We start from the raw sequence: 15,443 nt of genomic DNA on the forward strand, positions 1-15,443 counted from the left end.
ATACTCGAGCATAACATTTTCTGACGAAACCACCGGAGTGCTAGAAGTGCCTTGGGTGTATCACTTGTAGATATATGGAAAGTGGTTCAACATTCTCACACCTGCACACAGGAGTGAGTGGGGATCAAACTAAGGCATGTGGTATCATGCCTAAGTATCCACATTATATATTTCATACGCTGTCATTGCGGCCTTATGTATGTTGGAAAGACAATTAGATCGTACAGGGAGAGAATGGCACTCCACCGCCAGGCAATTAGGCATGCACTCAAAAGTAAGCCACAAGATCAACCAGTAGTCCAGCACTTCATGAAAGCCAAACATACACTGGCGACATCACATTACAATATAAGATCATCAATCACGCGCCAGCTAGCATTAGAGGTGGGGACAGGGACAGATGTTTATTACAAATGGAACCTGTTAAATCCACCAACTGTGAACTGTGCCCCCCCCTGGACTTAATGAGGTTAACAATCTGGGATGCTTTCTGTGAATGTGTTTACAGTAATATTTGTTAATTGTATTGGATAATTACAATTTTCGCATTCACCTGTCATTTTTTCTCCTGGTAGCATTTAGAGTGTTTTGTCTCTGTATTTAGATTAACTATCTTAATGTGTATCTTTCATAATTAATTGATATTTACTGTCATGTACTGTATTACTCTCTTAATATGTATTTGGACATTTCTATGGGTCACTCTATTTCTATATCTAGTGCTCTTGTACCTGAACTGCACGGTTATTTAGTATGGTGTCCTTCATTATCTGTTTCTAGCGCACGCTGGCCGGGTTGCCATGGCACGTGGCACCGACTGGCGCACGTCACGCAAGCTGTGATGTCATTGAGCCCCGACAGCGGAGAATAGTGGTGAGGTCATAGTTCCTGTGGGGGTCTCTTTTCTCCTCTTCTACCCTATTTATGGTAAGAAGCTTGTATTGTATGTTGACCTGACAAAATTTTAAAACATTAAAATGAAATGTTGACACTTGACATGAATTTACTGCATCATGGAGTGTGCTGCTAGGATGCGGTTTTAGCCTGTGATTGTTTCCAAGTCCCGTGAGTGCCGCAATCTTTACATTTCTCTATATATAACAGTTCATACCAGGTTACAGGTCACAGCATAACATCCTATATTCTGATAATAAAAAATGGTACAGCCTCCAATGGCTTTTAGCGTAACCCCACACCCCCAGCCTATCGCTTGACTAGCTTGTCCAGCATAAGGAGCATTGTCCCTGTGTACTGACAGCATTTTTAAGGCTAATTAACAGGTGCTACTAATCAACTAGCTGTAGTATCATCTTAGATTTTACAAAGAAATTGGGACAGGATCAGTGTTCAACTGCTGTTACTATTAAACATTTAGACATGTTAAATCCTGCTGTGCCTGCCACAGTACACACACATATATATATATATATATATATATATATATATATAGAGAGATTGTTTTGAAGGCGGCACTCAAAGACTTACACAAATAGTGAAAAAACATCCACGTGTGGATGTTGTTTTAATGCGTGTTACGTTTCGGGGACGTATCCCCTTCCCCCTGAGGAAGGGGATACGTCCCCGAAACGTAACACGCATTAAAACAACATCCACACGTGGATGTTTTTTCACTATTTGTGTAAGTCTTTGAGTGCCGCCTTCAAAACAATCTCTACATGTATGTGGGCATGTCCCACAGGGAAGGCACCTGAGCAAGCTGTTCATAGCAGGAGTGCCGGAGCCAAGCAGTTGTATATATATATATATATATATACTTGTTATATAATTACTCTGCACCAAATGACGTGCTAAATGCACCAAACTAGCACCACAGTCTGGTGGGTGTAATCTTCCACCTTTTAGAAGTTTTATCACAGCACAAAGTCCGTCCAATATTCAATCAGATCAGGTAGACAGCAGCTCGAACTTCTCAAACCCGATGTCCAATCGGTACCAATTTCTGTCAAAAGAAGGAGAAGTGGTGCTCCATAGTGCATCTAAAAGATTTATTACACACATATACAGGTAAGAATATCCCTCAGGAATCTCCTCTCCCGTACCATAAAAACACACTCTGTGGGCTGATTACCACATGGCTTAAACATATACTGCACCGGGCAATGCTGCAATCGCTCCCCGCTTGTCTCCTACCGGCTACCTGCACCATGACGCCGGCTCTCTCACTGCTGACTGAAGCGTGTTGGAACACACGGAGCAGTGCCGTTCACCCCACACTTTCCCACTGTGTTCCGACACGCTTCAGCCAGCGGTGAGAGAGCCGGGAGCAATTGCAGCAATGCCCGTATAAGTGTGTAATTAATCTTTTAAATGCACTATGGAGCGCCACTTCTCCTTCTTTTGATATATATATATATAAAGGAATTGGTGAAAATAAGCGCCCAAGAGTGTAGATTGTATAACAAGGTGAATAAAAATGAAGGTATCAAGAGTGGGTATATTAAAATCAGTTAAAAAACGTATCTGAAAACCAGAGAAGCTAAATTCAGGCGATGCTTCTTTGACGCTTAATACATGTTGAAAAAAAGAAGAGCAAACATAGTGTGTACTGTTTTTTTTTTTTAAATTGTGTTTATTGAAAAGAAGCAAAAAGAGGCAACACACAGTCAATGTTATTAACATATAGAATAAAAGATAAACAGACTAATCTATCATCCGAGTCTTATAGTGATATGTTAAAATGTGGAGTATTGGAAAAACCAAATTGCCAAATCCCTAATTATCTTGAAATACAGTATTACAAAATAAATCAATTGCACACATATATGGCTGAATTTAGAAGTGGCGTAGTAGATATCCAATGGCAAAAGACCTATGTGAAAAGGCTCAAAACGGTGGTAACCCATCAGTGAGAATTGCCATATTATACCAAGTAGACAGTCTTACTACTTTACGAATGCTTTCTTTGGTGTTAACAGGTAATGTTATTATATAGGGAAGCCATATCGAAAAAAATTTGGTAGCCCGGGATTCAACATCTAAAGAGCATTCTGTCCAATCCATTTGGAATAGGAACGATAACCGGGGTAACATAAGAGACACGGAAATATGGTCTTTTTGTATCCACTGAGATAATATTGTTTTTTTCGCTGCTGCTGAGATGCGAGCCAGAAGTAATCTTTTGCCCTTGGGTAGAGCTGGGGTTTGAGGTTCTATGAAATTCCAAAATGCCCATGCCATTGACATTGTAAATGATATACCCAGGTTAACTTTGATGTATGTCTGTATTAGGTCCCAGAATGATTGTATAATTGGGCAAGACCATAGGCAGTGTATAATATCGGCATCAGGGGCCCTACATTTAAAGCATTGAGAGTCGTCTGCAGCCCCTGTAAGGAATCGCAGACGAGGGGTGTAATAAGCTCTATGTAGAATTTTTAAATGCATCTCTGCATATGAGGAAGATACCAATTGCTTATCAAGCAAATTAGACCATCTAATAATAGTGTGTAAATCCACTCCCGTAAAGACATCTTTCCATTTAGCTATGCCCGTGGTGAGTTTGGTGTAGTCAATCTTCCGTCTGATATAGGAGTAAATCAATGATGTAGAATGGGGAGAGTCCAAACGTCGTCGTACAATACCATCTAGTGGAAAAGTAAGATCAATAGGCTGCAGATGAGTAATAACATGTGTGGCAAAGCTGCGTATCTGGAAATATGCAAAAAATGGGAAATTTAAGGTCGGGTATCTAGCTTGTAATTGGGACAATGATAATATCGTTGAACAATCGTCATTCAAAAATTGAAATAAGGACCGAAGACCGCCGAGGTGCCAACTGTGAACGACCTCATCCGCCTCTCCTCCCTGAAAGGCTGGATTCCCTAACAAGGGCTGAAATAAGGAATGTGCCAGAATGAGTTTAGAACGTTTTCTAATTTGATGCCACACCTTGTAAGGAGCATATAGTAATGGAATTAATTTAATATCCTGTAGCATCGAGGAGTTCGGGAAATGTAATATTTGTAGCAGATCATGACTAGGCAGTAAGGCCTGTTCTAGTGCCTTATCAACGAAATTGTCTCCCCCACCTATCCAATCTAAGGCACATCTATAATTAGCCGCTAATGAGTAATCCTCCGGACAGGTAAGATTGACTCCTCCAAGTGAGGGTGGTTGTTTTAATTTAAATAAAGCTATACGGGGACGCTTATTCGCCCATATAAATTTCGTAATGGCTTTGTTTATTGTATGAATATCTTTTTTCAATAGTAAAAACGGAAGCATCTGCATCGGGTAGAGTAAGCGAGGAAAAGACACCATTTTATACAGATGACACCTACCCAAATAAGAAATTGGCAGGTGTTGCCATCTCGCAAAGTCCTCGACCATCTTATTAATATAGTGAGAGAAGTTTAATGAATACATTTCTGAGGGGTTAGCTGACACCCGTATACCTAGATATTGTATATAATTATGCGCCCATTTAAATGGGAACTTATCATTCCAACCCTTGCTCGCATCATCTCCCAATGCCAGTGCCTCCGTCTTGTCAAAATTAATTAAAAATCCTGATATTAAATTGAAGGTCTCTAGTGCAGTCAGTAGTGAGGGAAAGGATGTTATAGGTTCACTGAAATACAGTACTAGATCATCCGTAAATGCGGAGACCCTTACGGTGTGTGATCCCACCTGGATACCCTTCCAAGCCATATCATTTGCGAACGTGCGTATGAGTGGGTCCAGAGCTAAATTGAACAGCAAGGGGGAAAGGGGGCAGCCCTGTCTTGTTCCCCTATATAGCTGAAATGGTTTGGTGTTTAATCCATTAATCGTGATAAAAGCTTGTGGCGTGGCATACAATGTTTTAAAAATATCAATAAACTGAGTACCAAAGTGTTGGGCATGTAAGACTCGCAGTATGGCCCTCATTCCGAGTTGATCGCTAAGTTTTTCGTTCGCACAACTTATTATTAAAGTTGCGTTAATGTAGTAAATGTGCGAACATCCGCCCCCAACTTATTTTTGCTAATTCGCACGTATTATTACACAAAGTGGGCGTACGCCAAATGACATCGCAGCAATGCAAAATCGTCGCAGCAATGCGAACCCATCGCATTAACACATACTTATTCGTAAAAATACTAAGTTGTAGGAGATTTACACATTTTTCTGTTAAAGTGCTCACTTTTGCAGAGAAACGCAGCAGAATTTGTTTTTTTACTATTTCGTGGACTAACACCTTCCAATTAAAAGTCCACAAGCCCTCATCAATCACAAATACAATTATTGAATGAATGGAAATGTTCATGATCAATTAAGTATTTGTTTAAATACCTGAAGAACACTTTGTAGCCATAAAAGAACCTCCTTTTATTAACATGTTTAATATAAATATAGATGTTTGCAATGTGCTTGTTCTAATGTGTTTTCTGAATTTATTAAAGTTGAGTTTTTGTTTGTGAATGAAGGTGTTTGCATGTTTATTTTGCCAATAACATGTTTTAGTTGGTCTTTTAAAATAAGTTACGTTAGATGTTTGAAATGTTTAAGGTAAGAAATGTTTGTTATGCAATCTGGTGTTCCTTTATTGCATTAATAAATAATAAGGAGCCGCAAAAGTATAAGAATGTTATTTTTTATTTTTTTAACAAAGTTTTTTTTTTTTTTGTTTTTTTTTTTGTTTTTTTTTTGTTGTCTAAATAAAATTTAACATAACTTTTCCAGGTCCCCAACAAGTTCCAACAAGGCCTGGAGATGCTGCCTCATATGTGTACAAATGTACTGTATTGATGTTGGATCTCCAACGGCAACATCTGAAATTAAGAGATAACATAAACATTAATAACTTACTCACATTGCTTATTATCCAAGCAAGGCACAAAGCACACTTTAATGCATGCAGGTCCAAACTGCATTCCTCCTGCTTGTGTGAAACTACATATACCAGCATGCGTTGACTCAGTTTTGGGGCCAGGGAATGCCAAACCTGTGTAAGGGCATGCTGGGATGTGTAGTTTATCAACAGTTGCAGTTGCGCAGTTTGGACAGGCCTGCTTAATGGCAAAGTTGATACATCATGACTGTTTTATGGTACAATCATTAGCTTAAAAAAAGGCAAGCCTGCTCAGTCTTTTTGGGTTACTTAGTCCAATTTTAAAGACCATGGGCTACATTTGCTACTATGTGAGTTCATTTTAAGAAGTAGCGTTGCCCATAGCAAACAAGCCAAAAAATAATTAATATCTTGTAGAAGTGGTTCCACAATTCTAAAGATTTTTTGTATTGGTTGTTATGGGCGACATCCCATGTTAAAGTTATGTTCTATCTTCGTCACTGTTACACCATGTTGGCATTCATTACCTTTTTTATGTTTTTAGATTATTTTAAAGGGGTTTGGTCCTGCCTCCTCACACTGCATATCAACATCTTCAGAAGGCCAACATATCATAGCATTCCCACACTCCATGAAAGCTGCCCTTACTAAATAAGTGCAAACCGGTTTGACTAGAACAATTAGTAATTTTGAGAATGTCACTTTCACACAACAAATCAGTGTGTCATTAGGCTGCATAACAAAGTGAAGCATGTGATTTGTAAGTGTAAATATTCAGACTACACAGGCCCAAGTGTAAAAGCCCAACAACATACTAAAGTCCACTCAGGTCTAACTGTTTACCATACAAAATAACACATATAAACCCTGTTGTCCTGCCAACCCTGGCTACCTAATGAGTGTCAACCTAGAGTGGACACACAAAACATTGCACACATACACACTGTACATATAATGACACTCACAAATATGTAAAGGCAACATGTACACCATGCTGAAATTTTCAAATATTTGTCCAGGGTCCAAGAATTCAAACACTACAACACTGCATGTTTTGGCATTGTAAGTGTAAGTGGGTAATCATTTTTTTATAAATTAAAATAAACTTACTTTCCACGGCAACATCCAGACTCCCGGAACGGTCTGCAGGGGCTTCCTCTGCCCATTCACTGGGTGGGGATGTTGGCTGGATGGGGGAAGGCGGCTGGATGGGGGAAGGAGGAGGGATTGGGGAAGGAGGAGGGATTGGGGAAGGAGGAGGGATTGGGGCAGGAGGCTGGATGGGGGAAGGAGGATTTGTTTGCCAATTTCAGAGGGGGGGTCTGATTGAGAGGGCGAGGGGGGCGGAGAAAAAGTTAAAGCAATAGAGGGTGAGGGGGGTTCAGATTGGGATGTTGAATTTGAAGGAGAAGGGGTATGGGAAGGAGGAGAAGGGGTCCCAGAAAGAGATGGAGAGGTGTGGTGAGAAGGGGAATGGAAAGTGGAGTGGGCCAGGGAAGCTGATGGGGCCTGGGAAGATGAGGGGGACTGGGAAGCTGAGGTGGACTGGGAAGCTGAGGTGGACTGGGAAGCTGAGGGGGACTGGGAAGCTGAGGGGGACTGGGAAGCTGAGGGGGACTGTGAATGGGAGGGGGAGTGAGAAGGGGAGGGGGAGTGAGAAGGGGAGGGGGAGTGAGAAGGGGAAGGGGGTGGGGAGTTTTGCCGTTGTTGTTGTCCTAGAATGATAATATTGTACAAATTGTTTAAACATGAGAAATTACATAGTAATCAATTTGTTTTCTCAATGTTCTGTTCATTGTTAAATTCTTTGTTTTGTTTCAAAGAAAAGCAAACATGTTAAGATCCTCTTCATGTTGGCCACAGCAAAAAAAATGAGTCCAAACTTTTACTTTGAAGCTCATTCCTTAATCTAGGCAATTGAGTCATAGTGATTGGTCTAGGCAACATCACCAGATTACTATTCAAGGCACCTTATTAGATAGCCAGCACTGATCAAGTATTTTGGAATATTTTCCTGCCTGCTTCTTATTTTTTGTAAACATGCACTTGTTTGGTGTTACTTTGCTACAGTCAGTACTGTTTTACCTAACCACACACAGTGTCCTAATTTCCATAAAAGGGCACTGCAGGTTGCAATTAGCCTACCACTTACTGTAAAATGTCTGCAAATCCAAGGGGATTACAGCAGGAATTTAGTTTGCAATTGGCCAAAAGCATGTGCAGTGCAGGGGTGGCAGATATAACATGTGCCGAGAGAGTTAGATTTTGTATGTTTTTTAAATTATGGGCTGGGTAAATACATGCTGCTTTATTTTAGCAATGCAAATTTTTGTACCTGATTTAACACACCCCACCCAAAACTTACTCTCTCTGCACATGTTACATATGCTTCCCCTGCAGTGCTCATTGTATTGAACAATTGTTACATTAATTCCGGAAGCCCAAAACTTGGAAAATCACACATTAGCACAATTTAGGACTAAAAACTTATGTAAGGTAACTTACTTCGTGTATGCAGCGCACGAATTTGCTGGCGGATCTCCGCCAACAAATCGGGAGTCCGCCTACGGAGATCACTCCACCTCCTTTCAAGCTGGATGATTGTCCGCCTGCTGCGGACGCGAGTCCGCAGCAGGCGGCGGACCTCCGCGTAGGCCTCGCGCTTCACCCGATTAGGGATGAAGCGCCCAACGCGGCCTACGCGGCGGTCCATCACCGCAACCAGCACGCGGAGCTCCCGCCTGGTGAACGGTGCTGCACGCATCATGGCAATGGCGTTTTCCTTATTTGGGCATATATTTATAGTGTCTGTTAGCATGTGATTGGTCAAAAATCTATGTTGTCATTTCTAATAACTTTATTGATCTTTGCAATGCTGTGAAGAGCAGAGTGTTATTTGGCACGAGCGGAAATTCGCATTAGCAGAAGCGAAAATGTTTTGAACACAAATTTAAGAAAACAAAACACACACAGAGACACAGACTTTAGATAAAATTACTATACATATCTGTGTACTCACCACAGTTCGTGTGATCATTCAGCTGGACAGTCACAAAGTGTGAAACATTGAGTATCATTTGTTTGTGTGTTTGGTTACATAATCAGGATTTGAGGATATAAAATAAATAAGGACACTATTTATTAACATTACAGTATTTAAATTTCTAAATAAACATTGTAAGCTTAACGTGTTTTTGGTTTTTGTTAAAAAAAACAATTACCCATTCCAACACAACAAAAGCCTTACCCAATCACTTTACAAGATCATACAAAATGCAATAATGGTTTAAAAAACATAAGCATACTGTGTTGTATTATTTGTGCAAATATAAAATATAAAAACACTATACCTGAAATATTCTGCAACAATTCTTGCCCTCACTTGGCTCCCCCTCCGTGTCACACTCCCCCCACCGAAGCGTGGACCAACCCCTGGCTCCTCATCAGGCAATTCCTCTGCCTGAGGAAGCTCTACACTACTCCTTACCGCGATATTATGTAGTATTGCGCACAGGACCACTATTTTACTTGCCATCTCCGGCGAATACATGATGTCGCCACCAGTGCGGTGGAGCACACGAAACCGCCCTTTAAGGACACCAATTGTGCGCTCCACCAGCTGCCTAGTGGCAGTAAGCGCGGAGTTAAATGCCATCTGTGGTCCTGGCCTGGGATTACGGTAAGGAGTCATGAGCCAGGGGGTGCAAGGATATCCACGGTCTCCTGTTGGTAGATAATCCAATATTTCAAAATAGTATATTTGTCAAGTTATTTTTGTTTGTTTAAAAAATTAAAGCAAAAACTCACCCAATAACCACATGTCTGCTCGTTGACTTGATCTTAATCTCTGCCATATCCCTGATTGTCTAATGACATATGCATCATGGGAACTTCCAGTAAACTTTGCATTCAGGGAAAGGATCTGGAGGGATGGCCCACAAACAACCATTACATTCAGAGAATGAAACAGTTTCCTGTTTCTATAAATTTCTTCATTATGTCTTGGTGGCTGAATAGCAACATGTGTGCCATCCACAACCCCAATAACATGTGGGAAGCGACTACCACCTTCCGCAAATTGCCGCTTCACCACATCTAGGGCACCAACATCCAAAGGCATATCAATGAACTGCTTCACCCGCTTTAGGAAAGCCTGGCAGACACGCCGCAGGACCTTACTGAACTGGCCCTGCGACATGCCAACCAGGTCTCCCACAACATGCTGATATGAGGCTGTAGCCAAAAAATGTAACACTGCAAGGAATTGTGTCAATGGTGGTATTGCTGTAGGATACCGAATTTCAGACTCCAGATCACTCTCTATTATGGAGAGAGTGTCTAGGATTAGATGTGGTGGCAGCCGGTATCTACGCACCACCACATCATCTGGCATCCCAAAAAGTAGGACACGGGTTCGGAAAATTGGTGGCCTAGCACGCCTCCGTTGCCTTGGTTGATGAGGAGCCGGCTGTGGTTGTGGGGCTTGCGGTTGGGGTGGGAGTGCTGGCGTGGGTTGGGGAGGTAGGGCTTCTGCTGCAATATATATTGACATCACACACTTTAAAAAAAACAAAAAAAAACAAAGATGAAGAATACAAAACTAAAGTTTGACAAATATACTACAATAAAATGTTTTTACAAATGTGGTGTCAACTTACTGCAGGAGCGTACATTTTTTCTGTGTTGAATTCATGTCCAAAATGTAAAACAATTTTGCAAATAAAAAATAAAGAACAAATTTAATTAAAAATACATATGTTATTTTTACAATTCCCAAAAAAAATTTTGGGTACATTTCTCTGCATAAAAAACTTCACAAACACCAATAAAAAACAACAAACAAAAAAATATCGGCATTTAGTAGCTAGACCAGGAAAGACAAACACTACTTTGCAGATCAATCCTGGTAAAAAAAAATTTGGTTTAGCCAAAAGGAAAAAAAAACATAAGCTCAACAATTTTAAAAAACACAAACAGGCACCAACACAGGCCAAGGACACTTACCTGCTCAAAAAGAAAGGAAAACTTGGTGTTCCCTAGCACACCAATCCAAAGAAATATCAAAGGGTTATATGACCCAAAAACAAGCACCTACAAGAGAACACAAATGATAGTCACAAATAACATACAGACCATTAAAACAAACAGCCACCAATACAGGCCAAGGACACTTACCTGCTCAAAAAGAAAGGAAAACTTGGTGTTCCCTAGCACACCAATCCAAAGAAATATCAAAGGGTTATATGACCCAAAAACAAGCACCTACAAGAGAACACAAATGATAGTCACAAATAACATACAGACCATTAAAACAAACAGCCACCAATACAGGCCAAGGACACTTACCTGCTCAAAAAGAAAGGAAAACTTGGTGTTCCCTAGCACACCAATCCAAAGAAATATCAAAGGGTTATATGACCCAAAAACAAGCACCTACAAGAGAACACAAATGATAGTCACAAATAACATACAGACCATTAAAACAAACAGCCACCAATACAGGCCAAGGACACTTACCTGCTCAAAAAGAAAGGAAAACTTGGTGTTCCCTAGCACACCAATCCAAAGAAATATCAAAGGGTTATATGACCCAAAAACAAGCACCTACAAGAGAACACAAATGATAGTCACAAATAACATACAGACCATTAAAACAAACAGCCACCAATACAGGCCAAGGACACTTACCTGCTCAAAAAGAAAGGAAAACTTGGTGTTCCCTAGCACACCAATCCAAAGAAATATCAAAGGGTTATATGACCCAAAAACAAGCACCTACAAGAGAACACAAATGATAGTCACAAATAACATACAGACCATTAAAACAAACAGCCACCAATACAGGCCAAGGACACTTACCTGCTCAAAAAGAAAGGAAAACTTGGTGTTCCCTAGCACACCAATCCAAAGAAATATCAAAGGGTTATATGACCCAAAAACAAGCACCTACAAGAGAACACAAATGATAGTCACAAATAATAAGCACAGGTTTATTTTCACAAATGGACTTGCCAAATATATATGGGATTAAATAATTAAACAAAAAAACATTAATAAAACACTTTGACTTCCAAAAATTAACAATAACATTTCCACAATACTCACAAACGATAAATTGCATAAAAAATGCAACACTGTCTATATTCCAAACGCAAACGAAAGGACAAAGGTATGCTTGACAATTACTCACTCTGCAAATTCCACTAGCACCTTCACGCACAAGCCAACAAACAAATGAAACTCCAAACTACCTACACTCACAGCGTGCAAACTCGGCCCTTAAATAAGCAGTGCAATCATTCACCAGATTAATAGTGTACACCTGTGTGAATTAACGATTCGCACGTAGGTATATAAGCGCACACACCTCGGCGTACACACGTCATCACAAACATGGCTTCTCGTGAGCAAATCGCAGCAGAGCTAGACCGCATTGCAGAGCAGCAGATGGCATTGCAGAAACAACGCTTAGAGTGGCAAAGGCGCTTGTTAGAATCCGCCTCTGCGGATGTTGAGGCAGGACCTAGTACTCTGCAAATTTCTGCTTCTGAACCTCAACAATTGAGTGGGGATACCCTGCCACACACACATAGTGAGCAAACTGAGGGAGAATTGACTTTAGCCACACAAACACAGACAGACAGAAGCTGCTAGTGAGGAGGAAGATGGAGATGACCAACCAGAAGAAACCTCACAGGCTACCTCCAGACGGAAAAAAAGACAGCCTGCATTCACTAAGAGGGAGTTGCGTGTCTTGGTCACGCAGGCCATGGCCAAAATACATAGAGGGCCAAAAAACATGGGTGCTGCTTCAAAAGAACGCATCTGGAGAGACATCACAAAATCTGTGAATGAAGTTGGCTCTGTCGTCAGAACATCACAGGAAGTGAGACGACGGTAAGTGCATCTTGACAATCCATTTTCTGTGCTAAGTTGATCAAAAAATATAGTTACATATCATGTTCTGTCTAGCAAACACAAGCAGAACATGTGTGCTATATATTTTCTACAACCAATAATAATACTCAACTTTGTCCCTCTTTCACAATACATATGTAGGTGGGCCGACTTCAAATCCCGCCTGAAGGCAAAGAGGGCTGCGGAGTGGAATGCCTCAAGGGCTACAGGGGGTGGACCACCTGTCGCTGTGGAGTATACTGACTTGGAGGAGATGGCGATGGACTGTGTCAGTTATGAGGAGGGCCAAGGGGTGTCTCATATGGACACGGACCTGCCTGAGATTCTGACGGGACATGACTTGGAAGGTAAGTTTACACATTTATTTGTCTGTAATTTGAACTGTATTTAGAATCTTTTACTAATTTATACTCCAACTTTTTCCCCACACATTCTTCTATTTGCTTGGCACAAAACACAGCACAGGGTGGTGAACAGTTTGAGTCACAGGCCGGTTATGTGGTTGAGGCTGAGGTGGAGGGACCTAGTGGGTCTGGCAGTGTGGGCCAACAAAACCCACCTATGCAGGTTCCTACTGGCCCCCCCACCCAACCCTCTGCTATCCCGGAGATCCTGCTTGAAATTGCTAGGTATGGTGAGAGCCTAAACACATTTCAAGACGGGGTCATCCGGGAGGTAAGCCAGATAGCTGTCCGGCTCACTGAGATCCGAACCTGTGTTGAGCAAGGTGTTGCTCAACTCTGCCAAGGTCTGGCAGAGATCAGGCAGGCCCAAGAACAACTGGCCTCCTCAAACCAAAGCCTTGCAAATAACATCTTGCAAGGGCTCCAGGCCATCGCTGTCTCCCTTGCCCACAGTGGCAGAGAGCCAACCACATCGGCTCCCTCCCCTGCCCCTGCCCAGGAAGAACAGGCCACTGGGCAGGCCCAACGAAGGTCACTCCGCAGACCAAGCAAAGAAGATCAGCCTCAGGCGGGGAGAAAAAGAAGAAAGTGATGTCTCTCCAGATGGGCAGCACCCATGTTTTTGTAGTTGCCTCTATGTTATTTTGGAGTTGGCTTGTGTGGCCAGAATGGATCACTCCCTCTTAGTGAAATGTCTTTTCTCTATCGTCCTAGTGGATGCTGGGGTTCCTGAAAGGACCATGGGGAATAGCGGCTCCGCAGGAGACAGGGCACAAAAGTAAAGCTTTTCCGATCAGGTGGTGTGCACTGGCTCCTCCCCCTATGACCCTCCTCCAGACTCCAGTTAGATTTTTGTGCCCGGCCGAGAAGGGTGCAATTCTAGGTGGCTCTCCTAAAGAGCTGCTTAGAGAAAGTTTAGCTTAGGTTTTTTATTTTACAGTGAGTCCTGCTGGCAACAGGATCACTGCAACGAGGGACTGAGGGGAGAAGAAGTGAACTCACCTGCGTGCAGGATGGATTGGCTTCTTGGCTACTGGACATCAGCTCCAGAGGGACGATCACAGGTACAGCCTGGATGGTCACCGGAGCCGCGCCGCCGGCCCCCTTGCAGATGCTGAAGTTAGAAGAGGTCCAGAATCGGCGGCTGAAGACTCTGACAGTCTTCTAAAGGTAGCGCACAGCACTGCAGCTGTGCGCCATTTTCCTCTCAGCACACTTCACACGCTGTCACTGAGGGTGCAGGGCGCTGGGGGGGGCGCCCTGGGAGGCAAATGTAAACCTATATACTGGCTAAAAATACCTCACATATAGCCCCCAGAGGCTATATGGAGATATTTAACCCCTGCCAAACTTCACTAAAGAGCGGGAGACGAGCCCGCCGGAAAAGGGGCGGGGCCTATCTCCTCAGCACACAGCGCCATTTTTTCTCTCACAGAAAGGCTGGAGAGAAGGCTCCCAGGCTCTCCCCTGCACTGCACTACAGAAACAGGGTTTAAACAGAGAGGGGGGCACTAATTGGCGATATAAATATATATATAAAGATGCTATTAGGGAGAAACACTTATATAAGGTTGTCCCTATGTAATTATAGCGTTTTTTGGTGTGTGCTGGCAAACTCTCCCTCTGTCTCTCCAAAGGGCTAGTGGGGTCCTGTCCTCTGTCAGAGCATTCCAGGTGTGTGTGCTGTGTGTCGGTACGTGTGTGTCGACATGTATGAGGACGATGTTGGAGGAGGCGGAGAAATTGCCTGTAATGGTGATGTCACTCTCTAGGGAGTCGACACCGGAATGGATGGCTTATTTAGGGAATTACGTGAAAATGTCAACACGCTGCAAGGTCGGTTGACGACATGAGACGGCCGACAAACAATTAGTACCGGTCCAGGCGTCTCAGAAACACCGTCAGGGGTTTTTAAAAAAACGCCCATTTACCTCAGTCGGTCGACACAGACACAGACACGGACACTGAATCCAGTGTCGACGGTGAATAAACAAACGTATTCCTCATTAGGGCCACACGTTAAGGGCAATGAAGGAGGTGTTACATATTTCTGATACTACAAGTACCACAAAAAAGGGTATTATGTGGGAGTGAAAAAACTACCTGTAGTTTTTCCTGAATCAGATAAAATAAAATGAAGTGTGTGATGATGCGTGGGTTTACCCCGATAGCAAATATTGGCGTTATACCCTTTCCCGCCAGAAGTTAGGAAAACACCCCTTAGGGTGGATAAGGCGCTCACACGCTTATCAAGTGGCGTTACCGTCTCCAGATACGGCCGCCCTCAAGGAGCCAGCTGATAGGCAGCTGGAAAAATATCCTAAAAA

General features: G+C 42.4%; 1 protein-coding gene and 1 long non-coding RNA gene across 2 annotated transcripts in view; one reads left to right on the plus strand and one right to left on the minus strand.

Annotated features, from left to right (window-relative positions):
- LOC135057587 (uncharacterized) overlaps positions 1 to 15,443 on the plus strand; it is an 84,696-nt gene that overhangs the window by 36,543 nt on the left and 32,710 nt on the right. The window contains exon 2 of the long non-coding RNA XR_010244219.1: positions 781 to 927. This is a non-coding gene — a long non-coding RNA (uncharacterized LOC135057587). The remainder of the gene's footprint in view (positions 1 to 780; positions 928 to 15,443) is intronic.
- On the minus strand, positions 7,420 to 10,346 carry LOC135057586 (putative nuclease HARBI1). Its single transcript, XM_063963422.1, has 4 exons — positions 9,602 to 10,346; positions 9,145 to 9,517; positions 8,814 to 8,835; positions 7,420 to 7,509 (listed from the first exon to the last, which is right to left on the minus strand). The coding sequence occupies exons 1-3, from the start codon at positions 10,344 to 10,346 to the stop codon at positions 8,832 to 8,834; spliced, it is 1,122 nt and encodes a 373-aa protein (XP_063819492.1). The 3' UTR covers positions 7,420 to 7,509; positions 8,814 to 8,831.

Source organism: Pseudophryne corroboree, chromosome 3, assembly GCF_028390025.1.
Source record: "Pseudophryne corroboree isolate aPseCor3 chromosome 3, aPseCor3.hap2, whole genome shotgun sequence".
NCBI classification, from domain to species: domain Eukaryota; kingdom Metazoa; phylum Chordata; class Amphibia; order Anura; family Myobatrachidae; genus Pseudophryne; species Pseudophryne corroboree.